The 27,506-nt window shown below is 32.5% G+C and overlaps 4 protein-coding genes across 12 annotated transcripts; 2 read left to right on the top strand and 2 right to left on the bottom strand.

Annotated features, from left to right (window-relative positions):
• Positions 1-1,054: 1,054 nt before the first annotated feature.
• On the bottom strand, positions 1,055-9,383 carry LOC111274377 (putative protein phosphatase 2C 60). Of its 7 annotated transcripts, none has more exons than XR_016333922.1 (11): positions 9,311-9,383; positions 8,468-8,587; positions 7,745-7,808; positions 6,123-6,231; positions 5,447-5,600; positions 3,914-4,039; positions 3,213-3,336; positions 3,025-3,101; positions 2,707-2,759; positions 1,548-1,615; positions 1,055-1,412 (listed from the first exon to the last, which is right to left on the bottom strand). XR_016333922.1 is itself a non-coding variant. In XM_022858989.2 (11 exons), exons 2-11 carry the CDS (start codon positions 8,582-8,584, stop codon positions 1,269-1,271), a joined length of 1,062 nt encoding a protein of 353 aa, XP_022714724.2. In that variant the 5' UTR covers positions 8,585-8,587; positions 9,311-9,383; the 3' UTR covers positions 1,055-1,268. The 7 variants fall into 7 exon arrangements, 6 of the variants coding, with proteins under 6 accessions (XP_022714724.2, XP_022714726.2, XP_089611064.1 ...); XM_022858989.2 differs by having other exon boundaries at positions 1,509-1,602; XM_022858991.2 differs by having other exon boundaries at positions 1,548-1,602.
• Positions 9,384-14,906: 5,523 nt separating this feature from the next.
• On the top strand, positions 14,907-18,775 carry LOC111274376 (shikimate O-hydroxycinnamoyltransferase-like). Of its 2 annotated transcripts, none has more exons than XM_022858988.2 (3): positions 14,907-15,203; positions 15,982-16,473; positions 17,666-18,775. In XM_022858988.2, the coding sequence occupies exons 2-3, from the start codon at positions 16,066-16,068 to the stop codon at positions 18,551-18,553; spliced, it is 1,296 nt and encodes a 431-aa protein (XP_022714723.2). In that variant the 5' UTR covers positions 14,907-15,203; positions 15,982-16,065; the 3' UTR covers positions 18,554-18,775. The 2 variants fall into 2 exon arrangements, with proteins under 2 accessions (XP_022714723.2, XP_089611301.1); XM_089755175.1 differs by having other exon boundaries at positions 15,044-15,203; positions 15,889-16,473.
• Positions 18,776-20,019: 1,244 nt separating this feature from the next.
• LOC111274375 (uncharacterized) lies at positions 20,020-24,127 on the bottom strand. 2 transcript variants are annotated; one of them, XM_022858987.2, is made up of 10 exons: positions 23,952-24,122; positions 23,785-23,843; positions 23,664-23,704; positions 23,511-23,542; positions 23,245-23,273; positions 22,879-22,915; positions 22,654-22,710; positions 21,867-21,943; positions 20,677-20,750; positions 20,020-20,332 (listed from the first exon to the last, which is right to left on the bottom strand). In XM_022858987.2, the coding sequence occupies exons 1-10, from the start codon at positions 24,033-24,035 to the stop codon at positions 20,313-20,315; spliced, it is 510 nt and encodes a 169-aa protein (XP_022714722.1). In that variant the 5' UTR covers positions 24,036-24,122; the 3' UTR covers positions 20,020-20,312. The 2 variants fall into 2 exon arrangements, with proteins under 2 accessions (XP_022714722.1, XP_022714721.1); XM_022858986.2 differs by lacking the exon at positions 22,879-22,915 and having other exon boundaries at positions 23,468-23,542; positions 23,952-24,127.
• Positions 24,128-25,126: 999 nt separating this feature from the next.
• LOC111274374 (heat shock 70 kDa protein-like) lies at positions 25,127-27,506 on the top strand. The gene has a single exon (XM_022858985.2). The coding sequence runs from the start codon at positions 25,346-25,348 to the stop codon at positions 27,311-27,313; it is 1,968 nt and encodes a 655-aa protein (XP_022714720.2). The 5' UTR covers positions 25,127-25,345; the 3' UTR covers positions 27,314-27,506.

Raw genomic sequence — 27,506 nt, 5'->3', positions numbered from 1 at the left:
CCACACATATTTCATGAATCATCTTTCTTTGGTATAACAAGGCTCGTGCTTTCCCTCACCATGCCTTTGGCTAGAAATTCATCAGCAATTCCATATACTCCTTTTAAGATTCATTCTATAGGCGTCTTGTTGAGAAGAATGGATCCAAGAATGAGATTTATACAATGTTGTATGTCGATGACAATTCTTGCATGAAATTACACACGTGATTGATTGCAAATAAGAAAACTTGTCAAGCAGGCCATACATCTATTTCTACTATGTATAATTGTATTCTACGGAATTTTTACATAATTTTCTCTTTATCCATGCAAGAGATGCGATCTATTATTCGCTTCTTTTTTCCTATTTTCAGATGAAAGGAAATTCCAACTTTTTTATGCTTGTCAATTGTATTTTAAGGAGATTAGCAATAGACTTGGTAATATTTTTCTCGTGTCATGTCTATTTGCGTTAAATGTTTTAAGGAGATTTGCAATAGAATTACAAAATTACTTATTATTTAATTAAAATAAAATAAGATTTTTTTTTGGATTGAAATGTGCTGCACAGCCAAAATATTAACCTACATCAACCTGCGGTGTACCACCGAAAGAAAGACCGTCACACAAAAATCTTTACAATGTTATTGTCTTTTAACCAACTTTTTAATACAAATGCAAGCAGTAAATTCATTAAAATTAGGATAAAAAGTTTAAAATTACCAAAATTCAGATATTAGGAAGAGTAAAATTTAAACTTCAATTTGTCAATTTTTTTGTGTGGTTTTTTTGGGCTTTTTTTTTTTTTTTGTTGGTTTTATATAAATGATGCCAATCGTGCAAAAGTTGAAAGAGAGTAGTAATTCACAGTGTAATGAATCACTGCAACCTAAGATGTCGGAAGAACGTAATAGCATCAAAGCTTTTGAACCTATTTTAGGGGCAGAGGCAGGTTAATGCCTATGAATGATATTCTCTATCCAATTCCCCCACCGGCGTGCTTAAACATAAAATGATATGTTGATGGTAGAATCATGGAAAACCACTTACATTTCAAAGATTAAACACAGAAATTAACACATCTACAAAAACCCTTAAATAAAAACTTGGAATTGGAACATATACAATCATATCGCCAGCAAATCACTTCCTGAATGTGAAAACCAAATATCATAATGCTTTTGCTTACAGCTTTGAAGAAAACGGGTAGCGATTTGGTCAAGCAAAGGAGGCTAATACTCCAATGTACTTTTATCTGTTTGGGCGTTTAATCGATCAATGGTGGCGCTACTGCTCTGAAGAAGCACCTGAACCAACAGGTTTTTTGAACTGAACAAGGATCATCGTCATGTTATCACAACCCTCACCACCGGCTGTTGGAGCCAAACACCTGTCAAATACTCTCTCACAGATAGATGAGAGTTTAGTTTCCTGCATAGACAAAAGAGATCTGTCTTAGCTCATTGCTCATCTAACAATAATTCATCAGCCATAGCAGTGTTAATTAATGGAATCCTTTTTTTTGACCAGTTTAAAATGCTTTGACGAGGGCTCTGCAGGACTTACAGAGTTTAACTGCTCTCGTACATAATCCACTAGTTGTTGACTTGACATACAGTCCCTAGTGAACAGAACTGAAAGATTTAGCATCAAATTAACACAAAGAACTAACATCATCTAACCCACCAATGTTTATTTTAAATAATTCAGATGATTAATTTGGAGATGAAACATTCTATGAGATTGGCATATCAGTAAATAGCCCTCTAACACCATTGTAATAACACAATTGATAGAAAGAATGTCATGGACCAGTCAAAAGAGTGCTAACTATAATTTTCTCACCAATATTGTAACATAACAATTGATAGAAAGAATGAAGAAAATGTGACCAAGAAACAGATGAGGGGGGGAGGAACCAAGGGGAGTATGTTAGTCAATGACAATCTTCAAATTCAGCAGCAAACACACACATAACACATATGCCCATCCATAATCAAGAAAATGTGACCAAGAAGCAGATGAGAATGGGTGGAACCAAAAGGAGTGCACGCATGCATACACACACACACATGTACGTACATACATATATAGGACACATATATATTATACAAGAAAAGATGACTATACTCTTCATTCCCCTTAGCCTTCCACTCTTTAAGTATTGACAAGGCCAATGATACATGCTATATATCACCTCTGGACATCCTATTCACTCCCCAGCAGAAATGGCCCACCTCTTCTAATTCTCCAGTATTTAGCAGCATTCTTTATATCCCTACCAAAGTTTTGTTTCTTGTCTATCTGTCCTCAACAATACCCTCCTACAAGCTCCTAAAGGAACCATACACATGCTTTCTATCATATACATACACATCAATGCCTACATACATAGATGCATAGTCAAATATTAGCATGCATGAATACATATAAAAATGAGCTTAGTTCCTTAAGTTGGGATTGGCTATATGAATCCCCCCTCATTCACCATTCCAGCTTACAGTCATACTCTGACAGATTAATTTATATCAAATCTTTCAGAAAGATTGGCAAGTAGGCATGCATGCATGCATGCTTGCATCCAGCATGCTCCTACAGCAAATTACAGAGTGCATTCAGAATAGTACCCAAGTAATATTCTGGTAGGATCTAAAGTTGATTTCAGAGCAGGAGGGTCAAAAGATGCAAGTTCTTGTAATAGAAACATTCTTATAAAGTAACTCACCAAATCCCATCACAAGCTAAAACAAGAAACTCATCATCATCGCAAAGCTCAACCTATTTCAAAGAGGGCCAGAAACAGATTATAAGCATAGGGTTGAATAACAATATTAATTGGCAATTATATCTTGATCAAGTTTTATATATTCATATGAAATACTAAAATTACAAAATAAAGATAGATAGTTTATTCTCTTAGTAATTTTGACAAAAGAACACTAAAAAGGTTAGTTTCTTTATTAAATTAATAGGCCAATATTAAAATCTATAGAATGAGTTCAAATAATTACACGAATATTAAAGCAAGCAGCAATTCACTTACAGTGTTTATGTCGGGATTAGCTGTTACAATCTGCCTTTCAGCGGGAAGAGTTTTGTTTTGTTTGAACTCCACATCCCCTGAAAGCGAAAGACATTTATGAATCAACAAGCAAATATCCCCCCTCCCCTCTCTGCCACACCTACATATACCCTCAAGAGAAAATAGTTAAACTGGGATCTAGAAGGTACCAATAGCCCTGGCCAAGTTTAAACTTCCATTGACGCGCCCCACTTGAATAAAACCACCAGCTTTCAGAATCCTATCTTTCTCCAGCTCAAGGTCGGGCTTGTGATCTTTAGACAAATTATACGCCTGTGAAAAGAAACTTATATGAAATAAAGAATGTGCCAGCTAAGCTATGCCACCTTACAGAGGAACTCTATTGCATATCCAAAAGAAGAGAGGTAAAGAAAACTTAGAAGATGTCTGATAATGGAGCATGGATAAATGCTTTACAACTGGTTCAGTAATAAATCTAGTGACTATTATACTTCAATCAAATGATGTAATGGGATTATATTACATTAACACTACTTTCCACTCTCTATCACCAATCAAATGGATAAAGGTAAGAACATCTGCTACAACCTTTTCCATGTCACATCTGACTCAAAATACTCGCACATTTAAAAGAGCAAGGCAGGCAGATTACATCTTATTCCTAAAATCATGACAAAATATAAGCTGAACAACAGCCTCTTAAAATAGCTAAAATAACTTATAACAAAACCACTAGTTGTCATTCAAAGCAGACATCCCTTCAGCTCACAATTTTCAGAGGTCTTCAGAAAAGGTTCTGTAGAAGAAAACATCAGAAAAGGTTCTGTAGAAGAAAACAGTATTGTCAAATTCTGTTTTCATGGTTCTGCAGAAGAAAAGAAAAATGTACCTGACCCTTTCTAGAAATTACACAACGGGAATCACCAGCATTAGCAACAACAAGTTGCCTGTTTCGAATTATCGCTACACAGGCTGTGCTTCCAGAAGTAGGTCCATGAAAACCAGAATGAGGGCCCTAGTTTGCAATCAACACAAAACTTCATATTAGAATTTCACACATAAAATATACATAATTGACAAATCAAACAAAAGCTTCTCGCATATGGTATTACATTAAAAGAATTAAACAAATCATATTAAAGTTTAAAGCACATATGACACTTACAATTAAGCTACATCAGAGAACCCTCTTTCCTCCACTATACTTAAAAGTCAAGATAACATATGATTTAATAATGTTTCATAGCAATCCACCAATCCATAGAGTAAAAACTATTCAAAGTTCTTTTTCCAAATTTATAGTAACAAACTGATGGTATGTCTTTGTCCAAAAGTATTCCCATCTTTCCTCTCCACAATAGAGGTCAAGACAAGGAAAAGGTAAACAGTAAAACTTTCATAATTCTAACTAAAATAAATTAACAGTCACTTATCTAGTGCTATTAATAAGATGAATACAAAGCAAATTAACTGAAAGAATTCACAATCCTAGGACAATCTGCAGGATACGCTCGAGTAAATGTTTAATGCAGTGGCAGTAAAAGTTCTTAAATATACAACCCCACTGGACTGAATTCCAATTTCCTTCATATTTTGCAATTTTCTTCAGCAGTGTCAAATGGCAAAAGAGCAGAAATTTGGTTCCTTTTAATGCTAGAGAGAAGCATCCACATGCTCCTTTTATTACTTTGCAATCCAGTTCATATTAAGCTCCTTTTTAAAAAATCATAAACCTCTAGCAAAGATCATCCTTCTCCTTTATTTTATCCATCTTCTGTTGTTTAGGCTCCTCAAAGCCTCAAAGAACAACTCAAAAATTTCAGATAACTTTTCTTTTCCTTAGTTAAAAAGTCTCCTGATCTAACCCCAAAAGTGATAGAGCAAACTTTACTAATCTCATTCAATTTGTGATATATCCTACCCCAATTTAAATTAGCATACTTCATAGAGTTGGTTCAATTAAAGTCCATGTCCTAAAAACAGTATTGATTGTTACATTAAATACATCTAACTCTGCTATATTCACCAAAAAAAAAAAAAAAACAAATGTAGTAAAAGTATCTGTATAAACTGCAATGACAAAAAGCTTCTTTTATCAATATTCTCATCAATTTTTTCCAATTTACCAAATATGCAAACGACAAAATTTATTAGTAAAGAGATTTATTATGCAAGGATACGCCTAACACCCAAACTAGAACATATAATTACTCCTATTGATGGTAAAGGAAATGGATCAGTTGAAAACGTACTCTACTCCTTGGCATGAACTATCAAAGCAACCAAAGAAACATTTAAAGCAATGTAGCTTAGATCTCATAGAAACATTTTCTAGTCCAAATGCTTGTTGGTCAGAAAGGCAAATATAAAATGAAATTGCTTCATAAAGCTAAAATATATCAGTTGTCTATCATAAAAATACCTCCTCAGTAGGCCAATCATCAAAATGGTTATTGGCTTCACCACCCCTAGGAGACCATATAAGCCCTTCAATAAGGCCAGAAACCTTGTCTATTTTATCTCCCAGGACCGCCAATTCTCTCCATCCCCTTTGTCCACACATCATCTCATCCATTCTGCAAGATCAATAAAACAGCAGTTGGATGCATGTATAGCAGAATAAACAACTAAACACCAAGCACCCTTATTTATATCATATTTTATCAGTGAAATGAATTTCATTGTACTCTTAAATTTCAAATTCATGGGGAAAATGCAAAAAAGGCTAGACAATAATGACCTAAATAGTCAAAGATGCACTGGCAATAGCATATACCAGAAGGGAGCTATAAATAACTCATCCATTAAAAAACCAGTGACATTACAGCAATATGGAAATGCAAATGGATCAGTGTCAGAAGGAATTAATTAGATAAAGAGGGGAAAAACTTAAAATAATCATTTATAGGCATTAACAAAATTTGAGTTGCAACGATCATGAGCTCCAAGCACATGGTCCAGTTCCTGATTCCCAGGAAACTTAGAACATGTAACTTACATGTCAAAGGCACCTTATCAGCTACCTTGTGCTTGGGCTATGACACATTTTCCAAATATTGATAACCAAAAGAATAATGCAAATAATCCAGTAAAGGAACCTGAGAAAAGCCTTCTGTACTGAAGTCCCTATATCTCCAGCTGAATATGCCTCATGCTTGAGCACCTGTTGATGAAGATACTTGGCACAAAACTTAGCGACTGCTTTACCTACAGATAAATGGACAGACATAGAACATCCTTAAAAGATTTTGCACCAAGAATTTAATCAGCTGAGAAGCTAATTCAATCATGTAAACGCTTTAGAAAGTTATGAAAATAGGTAAACACTTTACCGATTGTGAGCCGGTCAACTTCTATGTTTCAGACTTCAAGAGTACTAGAGAGTTATGAAAATAGGTAAACTTTCCATAAAGACCAATATTTACCTATACAACTAATGGGAAACATGAAACATACAAATAGTATTAACTGAGCAGAAAATAACCACAGTGTACCAAAAACTGTCTATCAATCCCTGAAGTTGTTCAAAATACATTAAAAATTCAAAGCAGTCAAATTTTCAATAGAAATAAACAAAACAGAAAAGGAAAGAAGAAGAAAGAATCGCAGAATAAGAAACTTTGCAGCTAGACATAAGCACATTATTCATTGCATAGAAATCTCAAGTATGAGTAGAGTGTCTAGGCCTTCTTTCTAACAATTATAAATAAGCATCTTAAGAACCTCACTGTGGTGGATGCTGAACTTGAAAATCAAAATCCAATCCTAGGCACCATTGATGACCTTTTAGCAATGCCAACTAAGGCAAGGCCAGTCTATGCAGGTCTTACCATCCATTAAATGTGCTTGACCAACTCCAATCCCTTCAACATTTTCTAATAGAAAATAAATCATCAAAACACAAAACAAGCCCACCCAAAATTGTAGCTTGCTTCCTACCACTAGCTCAAAGTTTATGGTACAATTCAGAATCATTACCAAGATAATTGGAGTATCACCACTATTCAAATTTCAAAAGGATTATTGGGCTCAACTTGACACTAAAAGAGCCCTTCAATTAATAAAACCATTTGTTTAAAATATGAGAAGAAAAATAATTCAACAAATTAAGGCACTTGTATGCTAAATGGGACCAACAACTGTCATTATTATCTTCTGATAATTAATTTGTATAGACAGACTATGTGCTGGAAACAGAAACAAGAAAAGAAAAGTCAAGATTTGATGAGATTCATCCTTTGATTCAAGAAATTTAGCATTTTCTTTTTCCTCCTTGTTTTGAGTTGAAACATAAAAGTTGTTACCAAAAATGTTTCTAAGCAAAAAAGGTTGCATTTTTTGCCTACACTTAAAGCAAAGCTACATATAAAACTTTGGCAAAATAGTAAAAAGGAAAAGAAAAAGAAACACACATACAAACGGAAAAAGTGCAGGCTGCCAATGATATATATTAAACACATGCAGACGCCAACAGGTTTGTCTCCCGTAACATCATAAAACCTCAATATTTAAAGTCATAATTCTACCCTAGTCGCTTCATTAGTGGCAAGATCAAACACACATGCCAGTCAGCTAAGACTTGCCGAAGGAAAAACTAAAATTATATTTGGAAGAATGCAAACAGTATCCAGCAAAGGAAAGAAAGCTTGACTGAAAGATGAACTTAAATAATTTCTAAGAAAAAGGTGATGTAAGAAAAATAGAAAGCTCAAATCCTTACCACCATGTCCATCATAAACACCAAAAAATGACGTCAAGCTGTCCAGATCTGGATAAGCAGCATGCTGCAAAAACCACAATAGTAAATTCATGGCGTCATTTAAGGTAAATTTGCTACCAATAGGTAGATAAATTACCCTTCAAAGAAAATGGAGATAATCACCATTTGACATTGAACACATGCTTTTAACAAGGAACTGTATCCCTCAAACTTCTTAGACATAACAGGCCTCCAACACAGTTGGACATGCATCAGGCAATTACTTTCAAAAGAAGCACGTAGGCATGCACGCACACACATGAAGCAAAAGGAATCTATTGAGATAGAAGTTTCTAATTTCCTTTAATATGTTAGGTTTTGGTAAGATTCAATCCATCTTTATAATACATTTGATTTGATATTTTTAAAAATCAGTAAAGCACTAAAGCAATTTCTAAACCCAAAGCCTTATGAGGGTGCAATCTTAGCTCTCAGCTTAAAAGCTACATGATACTTAATACCATGTTAAGAAACAAGTAGTATATGTCAGATAAGCAGATATTAATATTAGTTACATAAAAGAGACATAGGATATTGACCGTATCGTAGACATTATTTAATACCTTGTTAGGAAACATATGCTAGATATAGGATAAGCAAATATTACAATTAATTGTTAACTGAAGGTAAGTCCCAAAGACAGATAACATTAAGTCAAACAATGAGATTAGAGATAGCACTTACGGCATCTTCCATAGTTGCTCGCCATCCTTGCATGGACGACAAACCAAATCGAAGCCTGTCATTTTCACCATCATTTGAGAACTTTTCAGTTTTCGGGGTGCTGAGGTATACCCCCATTTCCTGAGTAACCAAAAACTATCAGTTCTACTCAAAATTTCTCCTTTCATTCATAGATACAAAGTGACACAAGAACATACATATATATGCATATATAAGGATATTGTCTGCAAGTATTTGTCTATATAAAAATAAATGCTGTAAGAGATATATGTGCATATGGCATGCTTAATTCTATACCATTAATGCACGAACCTAATTAAATCAATGAACAAAAGGCAATACATTCCAATAGATTAATACAAAACCACATGTCAAAACATGGCAAATAACTGTTACTAGAGGTAGAATCAAAATTTGACGCACTATATCACTTCCTTTTTTCTTATCCAAAACATGTATTACTAATCAAAATCCTTTTGAAACACGTGTCCAAATTAAGAAACCAACATCAAGGAACAAGAATGACCTAATTACTCCGTTTTGATCACAGAGAAAGTCAATCCTATAGGAAAAAGGCGCTGCTGTGAGTTCAAGTCTTTTTGAGTTGTTTTTTTTTTTTCTCAATCAACATGCATTTCTTCTCATTTTCCCTGGTTTTCCAGGGTACCAAACGGATCATCAAATAGTAACAATAAGAGAAAAAATAACAAATAAATAAATGGAATTGAAATTTAGAAAAGCGAGTAATGGAGATCGGATTGAATAATTATATTTATGATAATTGATAGAAAAGATCAGTAGAAATTAATTAGGGTTTGTGATATAAAGAGAAACGAAACTCACTTGCCAGTTTGAGAGTCAGAGAGACCGTACAGTTTTGTGTGAGAGAGAGAGACGGTAATGGATCTGTTAAAGTGACTGTTCAGTGTTTTATTATCTGTTTTTAAGGGAGTAAAGTAATAGCGTCTTCTTTTTTTTTTTTTTTTTTAAACCATTTTTGCAGCCAAATGAGCCGCGGCTACGACACGTGCCGCCCGAGCCCCGGACGCTCTGTTTTTAAACATAAAAATAAGATAAATAAATAAATAAAATTTAGAGAAGCCGAGTCTTTTATTGGGCCTAGGACCCAATCATAAGTAAAATCCAATTTGACCAAAAATTTATTAAAAGTCCACTTCCAAAGTTATAAGATAAATCTGAGATCCAAAATTGAATTAAGAACCCAAAAACAATTCAAAACCCAAAAGAAAAATCTCAAGTCCCAATTTATCATCCCTTAAGCAAATATTGACTTTAAGCTTGGTTTAACAAATGATTTGATCATGGATATGAAAATCAAGTTTAATACCAAACCTGATTTAAGATAAATTTTGAATTTAAATCAAATTAATTCCAATTTATTTCAAAAATGTTTTAAAATATTCCAACAAAAAATGAAGTGTTAACAGTTATAATTTTTTACATTTGCCATTGTTAAACAAACAAATAATAATTATTAATGAAGTTAATAAATTAGGATACTCCCATATTTTGTGCGCACAAATACACTTTTTTTTTTTTAATTTAAAAGTAGCAACTTTCATTGATGACTCGATTTTCATAGCAATCCCTCTTAATAATAACTAGTGAGGCTAGCTCTTTAAATTGGCTTCCTTCGCGTCTGGGAAATATCTAATCTTTACCAACTCAGTACTTCGTTGTAAAGGTCTTATTTTATTTTTGGAAATACAGGACATTTTGTTGTGCACGTAAAGAAATGTCAAGACTTTGGAACCTGAATGACTTATAAGAAGTTCATTAATTAAGCATAAGCTCATAAAGTCCTCATTTAAAGAGTTTTATACATTCTGATTAGAATTATTCATGGACAGGGTCAGACTAGATTTAAATAAAATATTAAATAAATTTTAGATTTATTCAAATCTGGCTTAAAATATGGATCTTATTTTTAGATTTATCCAATTTGATTTTAATTTAAAATGAGTTTACCATCGGAACAAAGATTATATACATAATTAAAGAAGATAAACATGGAAAGAAATATGTAATGTCCTATGAGTTGGCAACAAATAATATTTGAAAGAGTAAAATTTTTTTATTTTTAGAAGTAAGGGTTTTATGTTCTTTCGATAAAAAACGCACGGGTTTTATGCAACCATTAAAAAAGCTGCAATCGTCCATAATTGATTTTATAGATTACTATGCACCTTTTTTTTTTTTTGTATTTTAGGTTATAAATATTAAATTTTGATTATTAAAATTAAAATTTTAACATTTTACTGAAGAATCATGCGATTATTAATAAATTATCATGCACTATATCATGATGAAAAAAATCTTATATTCTTTTTATAAAAATAAGAATTAAATTATTTCTCCCGACAATGACCTAATTTTATTTTGATTAATATAAAATTATTATCACGTAAAATCAAATTTTTACCAAACATATCGGTGTTTTAAACGCATGTCTATGATATCGTAGTGATCGACATGTACCAAATACCAGTTTTTGGAGATTTCACCAAACTTTGTTGGCTTTTCCATTAATTTTTTAACATATATTTTTTTAATTCTTTAACCACTCCATTCTCTATTTTTCTCATATCCAAATCGCAACCCACGTTCGATCAACGCCTAACATTTAACCAACACCAACTATAATAATGAAAAAAAAAAAAGTCATGAAATAGCGGTCCAAAAATCACACAATTTCGCCATTCAAATTAATAAGGCTAACTCTTAAGTGGTAATATTAGAGTGGATCAGCGTCTCACCAACCCCCTTGGCCCCTGGTTGGACCCCAAACGCAACTCCAACCATCCATCATATTCGTAGATCACAATCGCCGTCATGGTGGTTTGGCGGGTTTCTCTCTCTCTGCCCACGCCCCACGCCTATCTATCCAAAATCCAGTCACCCATCCCTCTCTCAATCTTAAGTCTCACCAAACAACAACCAGCCCTATGCAAACGTAGGACCCACGTTTATTCGAATACAAGTGGGATCCACAACCAAATTTCTTATTATTATATTATATTATTACAAAGCCAATAAAATACAAGATAAGAGTCGGTGAATCAAGTTCGCTTGGTTTAGGAAGAAACTAGGATCGGACTCAAGGGAGTCATCCTTTGGTCACCATCTCACCAACTTCCTTGATTTTTTTTTTAATTTAAAAATATTAACAAAATTTTTTTATAGTACGTGATATTACGCTACACAATAAAAAATTATTTTTTTCATTTTATAAATCTCACCATATCTTCTTATAATTTTAATTTTTTGAAATGTAACATGAATCAACATAATAGTCGTTTGATCTGTAAATAAAATATAAATATTTAATTTTAATGTAAATATATTAAAAATTTTAGTATAAAAATAATATATTGCTTTTAATTTAGTGAAAAATGCATTAAATAAAATATTTTTAAAATAAAATTTTAACTTACTTTAGTAAGTGCTTAGAAATATCCAGTTACCTGATTTTTTTTTTTTTGGGTCCATAATTAGACTATTTGTTTGACAATTCATTTAATTTCTGTTATTAATTTATATAGCAATTATGAAGCACCATTATTTTAAATATGGTGAAAAGTGACGTTTGTTTTGTTTTGTTGTTTTTTTTTAACAAAAAGTGACGTTTGTTTATTAGACCGTTGAATGGAAAATTTTTAAGTGGCTACAAACGCGACTCTAACTCGGACTCCCAAAGGTCTCCCCGCGTGGGCAATATTTTTTTGGGTGGCATAAAGGACAATTTTAGCGACCCAACTTTTTTAATGAATTGAAAATTTTAATTAATGCAGCTAAATCCGTCTGTACCGTCCCGCAATTACTTTTTTTTTTTTTTGCTAAAAAAGAATCATGTATTTTTTTTTATAAAATTTTTAAGATAAGTCTTTTATTTTTTATTGTATTTAATTAAATCTTTAAATTATTATTTTTATCTAATTAAATCCTGAAAATATTTTTTTTTCTAAGTAAATCCTTAAAGTACTGTTTTAATTTAAGTAAATTTTTATTTTTTTAACTAATTTTAATGATTTTCTCTCAAAATAAAATTTTAATTAAACAAAAATAATACATGAAAATATCAATTAGGTACAATAAAAGTCTTTTTATTTTTTATTGCATTTTATCAATATACCAAATTAGTATGTATATATATTACTAAATAAATTAAATTGGTCCCTTCAAATTGAAACTTTTAATTTTTTTTTGTTGTATTTTCTAATTTAAAATTATACATTCCACACAAATCATTACTTATAAGTCATTAAAATATTAATAGATTTGTCATAAATTTTAAACTACAATCACATAAATTTAAAAAATTTTTTTTTCTAACTTTCTCAATGAGACTCCAATCTCCAAACAAGAATTAAATGTGTTTTTTCTTTTCCTTCTAGTTTACTTCAAAATTTCCATTTTACATAATATTTCACTTTCAATTTTACTTTAAAATTTTATATCATGTTGTCATGTAATTGTTTTAATAAAAAAATCATATTTGAATCATTTAAAATAGTTATGTAAAATATCATAATTTTTAATCTTTAAGTTTTAATCTCATTCTTTTTAAACTATATTATTTTTCTTGTTTTCGTAATAATATCATTAAATATAAATTGATTTTTAAACTAATATTAAGATTATCATCAATTTAAAATCTTGATTATATGTTTTATTTGTTAAAAACAAGTTTTAGTTTTTATTTCTTAAAAATACTTGAATAATTGTATATTTGTTAGAAATTATAGATATAAGTTTTAAAATATTTTTGCCTAAAATATTATCTAAAAGTTTTACAATGATAATCCTCTCTTATTTCTTAAACATCACTCTTTCAATCTTTAAAGTGAATTAAATTTTAAAGATTTTGTGTTTAATTACCAAATCACAAAAAGATAACATTTTGATCACTTCTGACGTGGATATAACACTTGTCCAATGTATAATAATGCAGAATGCTAAGCGACAAGTCCGTTATCTTTTAACGGTAGAGTGAACAACACAATTACAGTTATAACGTCAGTAACCAAATTGTCATGTTTCAAAATTGGTTGACTATTACTAATAGTTAAATTAAATTAATTAATATAGTAGTGAAATTAAAATTAATTGTGAAATATTTTTTAGATAGCAAAATAATGTTGAAAGTGTAATGAATCACAATAAAAAAATGATTACTAAAATATTAAATTAAAATTTATATATAATGTAACTTTTTTTAGTATATGTGGCATTTACGAAGTTAATAAATAATTAAAATTTATTAAAATTTTTATATCAAATAATATTTTTGTATATAAATAATTGAAATTTATTGAAGTTATTAATTAATTATTTAATATTTTATTTTAAACAATTAATTATGTACGTGTTTTTCATTTATCTAATTCTTTTATTTAATGAATGAATTGATTAATATTGTATTATTTATTTATCCAATATTTTGCAAATTATTCATTGTCATGTTTATGTATTTATTATATAATTATAATTTTATTCTTATGCTTATATTTATTTATTTATATATGTAATTAATTGTATACATAATTATTTTATATGATTAATTATATGTATAAATAATATATTTATTCAAAATTTTTAATATTTAAATTTGTTTTGGCCAATATTTAAATGTTTATTTGTTTATTATATAATTATATAAGTTTTTATCATTTTAAATAAATAATTGAAAAGTAAGAAATTTAGAGCTTAACTAATTTCGATAATGTCGTTAGGCTTATAGTACTTTGGATTGGCTTTATTTTGATTTTTTGGATAATGTATAATACTATAAATTTTTAAAAATTGATTTAAATTTGAATCGATTTTTTTAAATCAATTTAAATTAAAATTTATCAATTTGGTTCTATTTATTATTTTTGAAATTTATTTTATTTTATTTTTTATATATTATTTTAATATATTCTTAATATATTTAAATAGATATAGGCATAAAATAATTATTTTTATTTTATAAAAATAAAAAAAAAATAAAAATCAAATAAAAATATATAATTCAATTAAATTCGATCATTTTTTTATTTTTTATTTAAAATTTAATTCAAATCTAATATATACATTTAATATTTAAATTTAATTTAAATTAAATAAAAAAATTGATAGAAATTATTTCAAATCTATTTTTTATTTTTTTAATTTTGTCACCCCTACAATTATCTTAAAAATTGATATCTACTAAATCTATAAATACTTAAAACTTTTTTTTTTAAAATTTTCAAACTGTAAATTCCCTTATAAAAAAATTTAAGATTATTCATGTAACGTTGGCAAATGTGACTGCGTCATCCACGGTCCTCACCAACTCAATTCAACTCTCATATTGTTCAAAAGTAGGAGTAATTTTATTATTATTATTATTTTGTTTATTTGAAAATAAGTGCTAAGTCTGAAGTGGGGAAGTAGAAAAGAAGTGGGTTGCGTCAAGGGGAGCTGAGGTGGCGAAGGGTGAATGGTCAATGTCAGTAGGCGGTGGTAGTTGAATGACAAATGCCAGTGTTGCTTTTTCCTTACTTATTTTAGGCGCCCATTTTTCTCACCACCCTTTCACCAACTCCTCACCCATTTGCTTCGCTTTTTCCTTTTTCCCTCCACTTCCGCCATTACCACCCCCACTTTTCATAACTCTTTCCCTTCTTCTTGTGTCTTCGGTAACGCACAGCTCGAGTTTCGCCTCCTTTCCTCTATCCAATCTTTGCAGGTTCGTTTTGCCAATTCCCGTGCATCATCAAGCTTTTAATTTGTTTTTCTTTCTGGGTTTTTTTTATCCTGTTTCATTGGTTATATTTTGAAACACCATGTTTTTTCAGCTCGAATTCTAAATGCACTGGAAAAGTTGTTTTTTTTTCCTCCTCTAAAACAACCCAGACACCAAGGCTTCATGCCTGACGAACGACGATTGTTGTCTGTTTCTCAAAGCGTTTTGATTTCAATTCCAGAATATCTGTTCCGCTTAGACTTTCTCGTATATGAAAAACAAAGGATTCTTTTTTTCAAATGAAGTTTACGAAAGTATTAATTGTAATACTCCTCAAATTATGAAATATTAGTCATGTGTTTCTCAAGTCAAGCCATGTGAGATTAAAGGTCGCCAAAGTTAGAGGTATTGTTTTTTTTTAGCTAATAACATGGCTTTTTCAATCCTTGTAATTAAAGATATCAAAGACTCTTACCTGTGTAATCGGCCTGTTTAGCCCTTATATATCAAGTTCAATGTTTTTGCGGTTTGAGATATTAAATTCAATTGGCATAGAGGATTCAAATTTGACCACCTTCTTTTTCTTTGTTTTTTCACCCGTTTGACTTTTCTTTAATCTTTTTATATTTTTATTGTTTTCTTTTGTACGTGTATGACAGCAAAAGTTTTGATTGGTATTCATTTGCAGGCCTAAGCAGACCAACCTCCTGTTTGTTTGCTTTGGTTTGTTTTCTTTTCTATATGTATACAAGCAAAGGTTTTGATTGGCATTCATTTGTAGGCCGAATCAGACCAATACCTCTCGGTTGGTCACACCATCACTAGAGCCAGCGCACTTTAGCAGGACAGGAGGCGCGGGTTAATCATGATTGTGAACGTGAGGGAATCAACAATGGTACGTCCGGCGGAGGAGACTCCACGGCGGAGCCTGTGGAACGCCAACGTGGATTTGGTGGTACCCAGGTTCCACACCCCGAGCGTTTACTTTTACAGGCCGACGGGTGCATCCAACTTCTTTGACCCGCAGGTGATGAAGGAGGCATTGAGCAAGGCCCTGGTGCCGTTTTACCCCATGGCAGCGCGGTTGAGAAGGGATGAAGATGGAAGGATTGAGATTGACTGCAATGGTGAAGGGGTGCTCTTTGTTGAGGCTGAAACTACTTCTGTCATTGATGATTTTGGTGATTTTGCCCCCACCTTGGAGCTCAGGCAGCTCATCCCAACCGTTGATTATTCTGGTGGCATAGGTACTTTTCCGCTCTTGGTTTTGCAGGTAATGCTTTTTCAACTTTTTTTTTTTTTATTCATTTATTAGTTAAAGCCAGACCTTTTGGTTTAATGTTGGTTAATAGCTATAGAGCTTTCCTGTCAAGTCTTAATAGTATATAAAAATATATATATATATATAAAAAAAAACCAAATTCATGAGAGAACATTGTTGTTGTAAATATTGATTGGTGAGTCCCAACTAGGTGGATAGGCTAAAAGTTTGGTGGAATAAAGATCATGTTTAGATAAGGAAATAAATTTGGTGTTGCAGCCCGTGACCAGGCAACCATCGCACCGTATTTATGCCTTTTGTTGCGGCTTTTCCGATTTCAACATTTACGATTATTTGATCAAGTTTGGTTATTAATGTTGATAACACTATGTCATGTACGACTAAAATCATTTAATGTCTTTCTAGTTTGGCCATGTGACTCCTTTTAGATGCAAGACAGAGCTTATGAATGCCTTGAAGGATTGGATTTGACTCTTATATAACACAAATTTACACAAGAACCTTTCCTTAAAGTTGTTTTATAAATGAATTTTAATATTTTATTTGTATACCACAGTATACGTGGACCATTCTTTTTTTATAGCACAACCAACATAAGTAGTTGAACGACATTTTTTGGCTGACCTGCATAAATATCCAAGATTTTGAGATTGATGGAACACAATTTGGTCTGTTTACTGAATTAGCTAAGCAAATGCTGCAGTTAGAATCTTTAGAGTTATGGAGTGCGGTATGCCGTGCTGTTAATAGGAGCTAATCTTTTGACAATCGAGTCAGTTGTTATTTCTGCTAAGAATTACAGGGGTGGGCTTCTGTCTACAGGATGGCTTACGTTAGTAGCCATTATCTAAGATGATCTGAAAATGAAGATGCTTTATCCTTGCACTTCCTGAATTTCTCAGTTTGTATCAAACTCATAATGATTTCTAAAATTAAAATGGCTGTGTCAAATTTCAATTTCTGAAGTATGAATAGGTTAATTGGAATAGGGTTCTTTGATGGTTGCAAACCACCTAACAATTTTGCTAGTTGGAACGCCTATATCTCACACAAATTTAGTTGATATCCACCTACTTAGAATGCTTTGAACTTAAGCATTGACAAAGTACTGGATTTTCTTTTCTTTTTGCTTCTAGGATTTAGGTTTAAGTGATTCTTAAACAGCTTTTGGTTTTGGTTTCAGGTCACGTATTTCAAATGTGGTGGAGCTTCACTAGGTGTTGGTATGCAACATCACGCGGCAGATGGATTTTCTGGTCTGCACTTTATCAATACATGGTCTGATATGGCTCGTGGTCTTGACCTCACAATTCCACCATTCATCGACCGGACCCTTCTCCGTGCCCGGGACCCCCCACAACCTGTATTCCACCACATCGAATATCAACCACCTCCTGCAATGAACAACCCTCCGCAATCCACAGGTCCGGAAAGCGTAGTAGTCTCCATTTTCAAACTGACCCGGGAACAGCTCAATGCACTCAAAGCTAAGTCCAAGGAAGATGGGAACACTGTTAATTATAGCTCATATGAGATGTTGTCAGGTCATGTGTGGAGGTCAGTCTGCAAGGCACGTGGACTTGCTGATGATCAAGGGACAAAATTGTACATCGCGACCGATGGAAGGTCCAGGTTGCGCCCCCCACTTCCACCTGGTTACTTCGGAAATGTGATCTTCACGGCTACCCCAATTGCAGTGGCAGGTGATCTACAGTCAAAGCCAACATGGTATGCTGCAAGCAGGATTCATGATGCATTGGTTCGGATGGACAATGATTATCTAAGGTCAGCCCTTGATTACCTAGAACTTCAGCCAGATTTATCTGCTCTTGTTCGTGGTGCACATACATTTAGGTGTCCAAATCTTGGGATTACTAGTTGGGTTAGGCTACCAATCCATGATGCCGATTTTGGCTGGGGCCGGCCGATATTCATGGGCCCTGGCGGGATTCCTTATGAGGGGTTATCTTTTGTATTACCAAGTCCAAACAATGATGGGAGCTTATCAGTTGCCATCTCCCTGCAAACCGAACACATGAAACTGTTTGAGAAGCTCTTTTATAACATATAAGGGAAGAACCACATAGATACCGTATAGTCTGAAACTGTCTGTTTCAGAAGTTTCTCTCCCAATTTTTTCATACATGTTAATGTTATAAAGGCTCCCATTTCGCTTGAAATGTACCTCAAATTCAGACTGCACTAGGCAAATGCCATATGCTTATGGACAGAAAGACTTTGGACAGAAATTGTATTCCTATTTTTGGTTCAATAACGATGTTGTTGAAGGTAATGACAATGTTAGCTCCAAAACAGACAAAAGAGAAAAAAAGATGGAACTAATTTAACTTGTGGATGATTAGCTGTTTCTCTTAATTGCATACAAAACTGGGTAAATTTGTTGTAATAAGATTTAGTTGGAAGGATGGATTGCAGGGTACATCCTATTCATCAGAGGACTATATGTCCTTCAACTGGATACCTGGAATATAATTGAAGGGGAAAATTGATGACCCGAGAAATTATATGCCTTTTTAGCCTGTCATTGTTAGGATATTGCTCGGTAGGCTCCCTCTTCTTTTGTCACTCTGTTAGTATTCGGTACAAAAATTGTATATTTAGTAGACTGTATTCCCGGTTGTTCTTTTAAATCATAAAAAATGAGATCTCATTAACCAAAAAGATTAGAAAGGTAATAGATCTTCGCACTTAGACTTGTAGGTAGAGGTGGTAAATGGGTCGGGTTTGAATTGAATTATTTCAGGTTGGATCATTTCGAATCAAGGAAAAATTAAGTTATTTCCGATTTGAGTCAAGAAAAAAATGGTTCATTTTAAGTTCGAATTATTTTATGTAATTTTTACCACATAAAATTAAAATTATTAAATAATAATTAAGAGTTTTTAAAGAAAATTAGAAATTTTTATTAAAATAGTGTTTTTATATTAATGTGAGTTTAAGTGGTAAAAAAAATTATGGTTGACATATCATGACATTAACAAAAAAATAATAAACATATGAGAGTGATACATGATCCACTTTTTTCTAAATTATTTTTTAAAAATTTTTTTAAATATATATTAAGATAAATGTGTTACCTTATTAACCTTGCATATGAAATTAAAAATTTTTACTATCAATGTGTATGATAATTTTTTTTTTTATTATCTTCGCATAAGCGAGTTTTTAGTATTTTCAGCGGACATAGATGACTAGAGGAATAAAAAATAGACTAACCACAGTTAGAAGATAATCATGCAGATTCTTATCATGTTCATGAAACTTCCAATCATATAGATCAAAGAAGTGAGCTTTATTGCTGTCACCATCTCAATCCAGAATATGTATCTCGCAGATGCAAAAGAAATTTTGCATGATTGGTTTTGGAAGTTGCTTGAATTGGCCCCTTTGGATCTCTTCTGATCTGGCATTCCTACCATCATCAAGTATCTGGTCCTTCACCAGTGCCCATTACTCCCTCTTTCTTTTGGATAATACAATTGGATTTTGTGAGCATCAGCAAACATAGAAGAAAAATTTAGCAAAGACTCAAAACAACAACTTAATTTGACCAATTTTGAAGCAGTAGACTACAGAAGGTTTATTTTATTTTGGCTAGTTTATACAACGTCCTATGCATGCAAAATTCTACACAATATAACCATTTGTTGATGCAATAAGAACGAGAAGTTGATCCACAACCAAGCAGGAAATTTATTGGCACGCTACAACGACATAGGTTTTTCAATCAGATCATGACATCAGTCCCCATGGCCCATCCGAATGTGCAGAGGTACTCCTCGCTTCTAGTTCACTTGGTGTACTTGACATCATATTCTACAGCTGGCAGCTGGATACCAAGCACAAAATGGCAAAAAGAAACCTTTCAATACATGTTTAAACCCTTTTAAACAGATAGATGATGTGAAAATGCCAACAGAAATCAACTTTGGTTCAAAGATCAAAGTGAACCATAGTGTTAGTAAGAAACATGCCACCTTCAAGGGCTAAAATTACCATATAAACGTCTAAAAAAAAAAAAAGAGTTTAAATGTTTAAAATTGTTGTTTATTCCTTTCTCAAAGAGCAAAAATAGCATGACATATTTTCTTTAATCCAAAACAATGAATCATGCAAGGGCCCGAAAAATATATGAAAAAACTGGATGATCATCATTCATTTTAGTGTACTCACTGCAGTAGACAAACTGGTTTAGATCAAGAGTAACTCTGCCTTGCTTTGCTGTATCAAATGCATTAAACAAATTCCTGCAACAAAATAACAATGAAAGGAATAAGGAAAAGGCGAGATTTATATAACCTATCTGAAAATCAGAAAAATAATTATGGATAACTTTGCAAAGAACCTTTAGATGAAGTGAGTTCAAGGATTTTTACGGCCCTATGTGTGCATGAAATGACACATAGCTTAGATAACGATAGTAAACAAACATTATTATGTTATAACAAAATATATACAAGCACCAAATCATTAGGATTGAGGTTCAATGAAATTAGAGTTTTAGTTAGAAGTCTTTTGTTTTTATCAATTATTCATGTTACTGGTGTTTGCTAGTATTTAATTTTTTTATCAATTCATGTTACTTGGTGAAACCAACTTTTCAGTTAATGCTAAGTGCTTTTTTTATGAGGTAGACTAATTAGGTAAAGTTCATTACAAAAAACAATTACAGAAAAAAATTGAAAATAAAAACTGATATATTGATAAAACTAAATAAGTAGATCAATTATGTAACCTGCTAAAGTTCTCAAAAGTTTCATGTAGATAATCTATTGACTATAAGAGTATTAATTAGTTTTCATTTTTAGTGTTAGTCTTTATGTCAACTGCTCTTGGTTGCGGACTTTATGAATTTTAACTAAGGATTTTTATTTCTTGCTATCTTCTAGTATTCAAGTGTTTACCCTATGCATTATCATTATGATTAAATAAGAATTGTTTTATGAAAGGAAATCTTCACACATAGCAAATGTATCAAATTAAGAAAAAAGCTATTATTTATATGGATCCTTTTATCTTAAGAGAAGACAAAGTTTAACTTTTTTAAAGATTCAACAAGTTAGAAATCTACAAATAAAAATTGAAGACAATTATATTACTTTGGGGTTCATTAATTTATTTTGAAAGAGATATTTAAAAACAATGCATAATACTATCTATATAACTAAAATTTATCTTATGTCTGCATCATGTAGATCTAATGATAAAAAAATGACAAGACACCCTATACGTTCTTCCACAACCTGTACATGCTCACAATTTGTTCCACAAAAATCTTACAATAATTTAATTGGTTGTGCTAGACTGGCTGTATAATATGTAACACTGAATGACCATACTGGAACATATAAGAGATACCATACCGAGCAGACTGCAAAAATATACAAAGTGATATGAAGTCATCCAGCTGAAATCTTCCATTCTTCTTCTTATCGAAGCTCTGTCAACAAAGAAGAAGATAACCAACAAAAGTAAATTCAATTCATGCCAAGCAAATCAACCAGAAAAGAGTAAAAGGATGGGCCAGACACAGGGTATTTTAAGAGCAGCATCTAAATGAATATAAAGGCCATGGGTAAGAAGATTCATGCTTTGAGAACACAATAACAACAACAAATGGAAATTAGAAAACCAGTAGAAGTTTGGAAGGGGAATCCTAGAGTTACATATCCAGAAATTAGGAAATCTCAGAAATGAATGTCAAACAGAATGATATCTATAATACTTATATATAGTCTAGGACACTTGAATATCTTATATGAAGTATGAATGGACATTACTAAATATTCAGAATACATATACAGATATGAACATATGAGATACATGAGATACTGCAAATTCTAGAACAAACGTACCACACAGCAAATTCAGGTTCTTAGCACTAACTTAGTACTATGTTCTGAAACAAAAAAAAAACTCAACTTCTCTGTTATAATGTCAAATTGAATATCTTATATGAAGTATGAATGGACATTACTAAATATTCAAAATACATATACAGATATGAACATATGAGATACATGAGATACTGCAAATTCTAGAACAAACATACCACACAGTAAATTCAGGTTCTTAGCACTAACTTAGTACTATGTTCTGAAACAAAAAAAAAACTCAACTTCTCTGTTATAATGTCAAATTATATCCTACCTCACAAGCTGTGTAAAATGCAGGAGAATCCAAAGAAAATCCCATTTTGTTTAGTGCCTGCAACAAGAGTTCAATAATGAGTAGCCATAACAAGTGGGAAGGAAACTGAAGGAGAATAAAATTAAAAAAAAAAAAAAGGCAATATCAATTCAAAATCTAGATGTGATGCATGAGATTAAATTTCAAAAGAAACTTTTTATATTGGTCAAAACCTTCATAAAGTACCTCATAAACATCATCAGTGCCAAGGAATCCACGATTCCTGTAACATTGAACAACAAAGTAACTAGATTTTTAAGTACTTTTAAGTGAAGAAGGGATATAGGAAGCGTGTAGATCGTGCCTTAGTTGGCAGCTAGATAAAAAAAAATAATAATAACATATAAAGCTTAAAAGTGTTCATCATCATTGCAACCAAGTATTGCCTCAAACACGATGTAATTCAAAACATCAATTACACGGCGCAGCATCTATTGAATATAAATGGCATCCTTATGTTCATTATTTTCTGACCCTAATGATAAAGCAAAATGAAGAAAAAGGAAAAAAAAAAAAACCGTGGCTTATTAAATCCATAAGGTAGCAAGTTACCTCTCCAAGTCTGCGAAGGCTTGCTGGACCTGCCGAAAAAATCACCAAGAGAAATCAAATAAAATCCAATAATTCTAAATGTTAACACAACCTTTGTATACAGCTTTTCATGATCTGCCTATCATTTTGCACGAATTAGAAGAAGAAATTTAACTCAAAACTATAACAACGAGTTCAACAATGCTCGAATTAGAAGCTTCCAAAGAATAATCCGAAACCATACCAGTTTGAATTTCAATTGTGAAAGTAGAAAGTAGTCCACTAACCTTGATGAGGAATGTGTTGAGGGCGAGAAATTCTATCCTTAGCAACAAAAAAAATCGAGAAATTAAAAAAAAAAAGAAAAAAAATAGAATGGAAGATTGAAATGGAAAGAAATTATTTATTTCAGGATAGAAAAAAACAATTCCACTTTTTACCTTCAAAACTCATGGTACCATTTCTATCAAAATCATACATCCTGCGAAATGAAATATAAATAAATATATAAATAAAATGAAATTCGGATAAAAATATTAAGAAAATAAAAAGGAAAAGGACCTGATCATTTGTTGGACGACGGAGAGAGGAAAATCAAGGTTTCCAATGGCAAAAGCGCTCTGATGGTTTTTGTTTTCCCAAAGCGAAATCAGCAAATTTAGATTATGAAATATATATATATATATATATATATATATATAGCGAGAATGAAGAAGAATAAAAAGGACCTTGAGCTGTGTTGCTGTGATGCTTCCGGTTTTCTCTGAGTCAACTCGCTCGAACCACTCCCTTAGAATCGATTTGTCCTCCATTTTTTCCAATCACGGTCAGACGGCGAGGGAATGTAACGACTCGCTGTGCGATGCTTGCGAAAATATTACTAACCAAAAAAAACTTTTTATCGTATTTTTAAATATTAATATACCGTGAATATCAATATAATTATATGTTATTAATAACGATATTCATATTAATAATAAAATAAAATAAAATAAAATAAAAATATAAAATACATTAACAGTAGTTATTTATAACTTGCAGTGTTTATATCCGTACTGTTTACATAATTAATATATATTTACAATATTTATGCTTTATTATTAACTATGTATATTAATATTGGTGTTATAAAAAATATATATTAATTTAAAAAATTAATATGTATTAATAACGATATTCATATTAATAATAAAATAAAATAAAAATAGAAAATATATTAACAGTAGTTATTTATAACTTACATTGTTTATATCATTAATGTACTGTTTACATAATTTATATATTTATTTTTAAAAATATTTATGCTTTATTATTAACTATGTATATTAATATTGGTGTTATAAAAAATATATATTAATTTTTATATTATCAAATTATTCGTTCAGAAATTTGATTCAATTATTAATAACTAAAATCATATAATTTTTTGTTCAAATTTATTTAAAAAATTGTATATAAGTATATTCTATTTGTAACATAATATAAAATAAATATAAAATTTAAAATAATGTTCACTATATTTATATATCAATTAAATTTTTTTATTCACATTGATATTATTATTGATATAAATTTCTTATTTATTCACTACTTTTTCCAATGAAATCATTCACATTAATCATATTTTCTTTTTCATCTATTCTCTACTTAATAAAAAAAAATGTCATGTGCATTTCCATTGGAGATTTTTACATGTGATGCCCAAATAACATTTTCGTATCCAAAATCTAAAGCCCAACAGCAGCAATAATAATATACCTTAGCCGCGTCGCCACGTGTGCATATCCTTTGGTGGCATGGCCCCACCGAGTACTGACGTTTCCGAACCTTCCCATTGGCTGCTAACTCCACACGTCGTTCTAGAATCCAATTTAACCAACTCATCGATCCCCTTCTCCAGAATTGTCCACCTTCTTTTCCTTTCTTCTTTGGTTTCACCTTTTTTCTACTCTCCTCTGGAAATTTCTTCATAATTCCAATCCCTTATATATAACTTTGTTCCCCACCCAATCTCTAACCAGAACAAGTTCCTCAAAGCATTCGACTAAAGCTCACAGAAATCTCTCCAAACTCGATCAAACTATCAGTTTTCTACTTTTCTTGTCTTCTTTTTCTTCAACAAATGGCGGCCAAAGCTGAAGGCAAGGCAATTGGGATTGATCTCGGGACGACATACAGCTGTGTTGGGGTGTGGCAAAACGACCGCGTGGAGATTATAGCCAATGACCAAGGCAACAGAACCACACCTTCTTACGTTGCTTTCACTGACACCGAGCGGCTCATTGGCGATGCGGCCAAAAACCAAGTCGCCATGAACCCTCAGAACACTGTTTTCGATGCTAAACGTCTCATTGGTCGTCGTTTCTCTGACCCTTCAGTGCAAAGCGACATGAAGCATTGGCCTTTCAAGGTCATCGCTGGCCCTGGTGATAAGCCAATGATTGTGGTTACATACAAGGGTGAAGAGAAACAGTTCGCCGCTGAAGAAGTTTCTTCTATGGTGTTGATCAAGATGAAGGAGGTTGCCGAGGCTTATTTGGGCCAAACCGTGAAAAATGCGGTTATCACAGTTCCTGCTTATTTCAATGACTCCCAAAGACAGGCTACAAAGGACGCTGGAGCGATTGCAGGGCTTAATGTTATGAGGATTATCAATGAGCCAACGGCTGCTGCAATCGCTTATGGTTTGGACAAGAAAGCTTCAAGGTCTGGCGAGAAAAACGTTTTGATTTTTGATCTCGGAGGGGGTACCTTTGATGTTTCATTGTTGACGATTGAGGAAGGGATTTTTGAAGTTAAGGCTACTGCTGGAGATACTCATCTTGGAGGTGAGGACTTTGACAACAGGCTGGTCAACCATTTTGTTCAGGAATTCAAGAGGAAGCATAAGAAGGATATTAGTAGCAATGCAAGGGCTTTGAGGCGGCTGAGGACTGCGTGTGAGAGGGCAAAACGGACTCTTTCTTCGACTACTCAAACTACCATTGAGATTGATTCGCTCTATGAAGGTATTGATTTCTATTCTACTATTACAAGAGCGAGGTTTGAGGAGTTGAACATGGATTTATTTAGGAAGTGTATGGAGCCTGTTGAGAAATGTCTTCGAGACTCCAAGATTGATAAGAGTAAGGTTGATGAGGTTGTTCTTGTTGGTGGGTCGACAAGGATTCCTAAAGTTCAGCAACTTTTGCAAGATTTCTTCAATGGCAAGGAACTTTGCAAGAGCATAAATCCTGATGAAGCAGTTGCTTATGGAGCTGCTGTTCAGGCGGCTATTTTGACCGGTGAAGGGAATGAAAAGGTCCAAGAGTTGCTTCTTCTTGATGTCACGCCTCTTAGCCTTGGTATTGAGACTGCTGGTGGTGTAATGACAGTCTTGATTCCAAGGAACACAACGATTCCCACCAAGAAAGAGCAGATTTTCTCAACGTATTCTGATAATCAGCCTGGAGTGTTGATTCAAGTATATGAAGGTGAAAGGGCTAGAACCAAGGACAACAATTTGCTTGGCAAATTCGAGCTTACAGGCATCCCACCGGCACCAAGAGGTGTTCCTCAGATCAATGTCTGCTTCGACATTGATGCAAATGGCATCTTGAATGTTTCTGCTGAGGATAAGACTGCAGGAGTGAAGAATAAGATCACAATTACCAATGACAAGGGAAGACTGAGCAAGGAAGAAATAGAAAGAATGGTGCAAGAAGCAGAGAGATACAAGGCAGAGGATGAGGATGTGAAGAAGAAGGTGGAGGCGAAGAATGCCCTTGAGAACTACGCGTACAGTATGAGGAACACCGTGAAAGATGAGAAGTTTGCTGGAAAACTAGACCCCGCAGACAAGCAGAAGATCGAGAAGGCCATTGATGAGACTATTGAATGGCTTGACAGGAACCAATTGGCAGAAGTTGATGAATTTGAGGACAAGTTGAAGGGATTGGAGGGGTTATGCAATCCAATCATTTCAAAGATGTATCAAGGCGGTGGTGGAGATGTGCCAATGGGTGGTGCTGAGATGCCGAAGCACGGCGGATACAGCAAAGCCGGGTCTAGTGGTACTGGTACTGGACCAAAGATTGAGGAAGTGGATTAAGTCTCTCATCATTGGGATTTTATAGGATGTTCTGCATATGAAATTCGCAAGTGTTGCCTCTGTTTTTGCTCTGTTTTTTTGCCTGAGTGGTACTTATGTAATGTACTAGGTGTGGTTTGAGAGTGATAAAATGAAAACTTTGTACATATAAATTGTTCAAACATAACAACGAAATAAAAAGCTTTCGCTCCAA

The sequence above is a fragment of the Durio zibethinus genome, chromosome 26 (assembly GCF_047325235.1).
Source record: "Durio zibethinus cultivar Kanyao isolate XHJ-2024 chromosome 26, ASM4732523v1, whole genome shotgun sequence".
Taxonomy (NCBI): domain Eukaryota; kingdom Viridiplantae; phylum Streptophyta; class Magnoliopsida; order Malvales; family Malvaceae; genus Durio; species Durio zibethinus.
The sequence above is the reverse complement of the archived record's forward strand: the minus strand, read 5'-3'. Positions and strand labels throughout refer to the sequence as shown.

Excerpts from the sequence above, each read along its gene's own strand:
- LOC111274377 (XM_022858989.2), bottom strand. The coding sequence starts at position 8,584 with ATGGGGGTATACCTCAGCACCCCGAAAACTGAAAAGTTCTCAAATGAT. Across the intron at positions 4,040-5,446 it reads ATGATTGGCCTACTGAGGAG|GGCCCTCATTCTGGTTTTCA; the intron begins GTATTTTTATGA and ends ATTGCAAACTAG. Across the intron at positions 1,413-1,508 it reads CGTCAAAGCATTTTAAACTG|GAAACTAAACTCTCATCTAT; the intron begins GTCAAAAAAAAG and ends TTGTCTATGCAG.
- LOC111274376 (XM_022858988.2), top strand. The coding sequence starts at position 16,066 with ATGATTGTGAACGTGAGGGAATCAACAATGGTACGTCCGGCGGAGGAG. Across the intron at positions 16,474-17,665 it reads TTCCGCTCTTGGTTTTGCAG|GTCACGTATTTCAAATGTGG; the intron begins GTAATGCTTTTT and ends TTTTGGTTTCAG.
- LOC111274374 (XM_022858985.2), top strand. The coding sequence starts at position 25,346 with ATGGCGGCCAAAGCTGAAGGCAAGGCAATTGGGATTGATCTCGGGACG.
- LOC111274375 (XM_022858986.2), bottom strand. The coding sequence starts at position 24,035 with ATGGAGGACAAATCGATTCTAAGGGAGTGGTTCGAGCGAGTTGACTCA. Across the intron at positions 23,705-23,784 it reads GTCGTCCAACAAATGATCAG|GATGTATGATTTTGATAGAA; the intron begins GTCCTTTTCCTT and ends TTCATTTCGCAG. Across the intron at positions 20,751-21,866 it reads ATATTTTTGCAGTCTGCTCG|GAATTTGTTTAATGCATTTG; the intron begins GTATGGTATCTC and ends ATTTTGTTGCAG.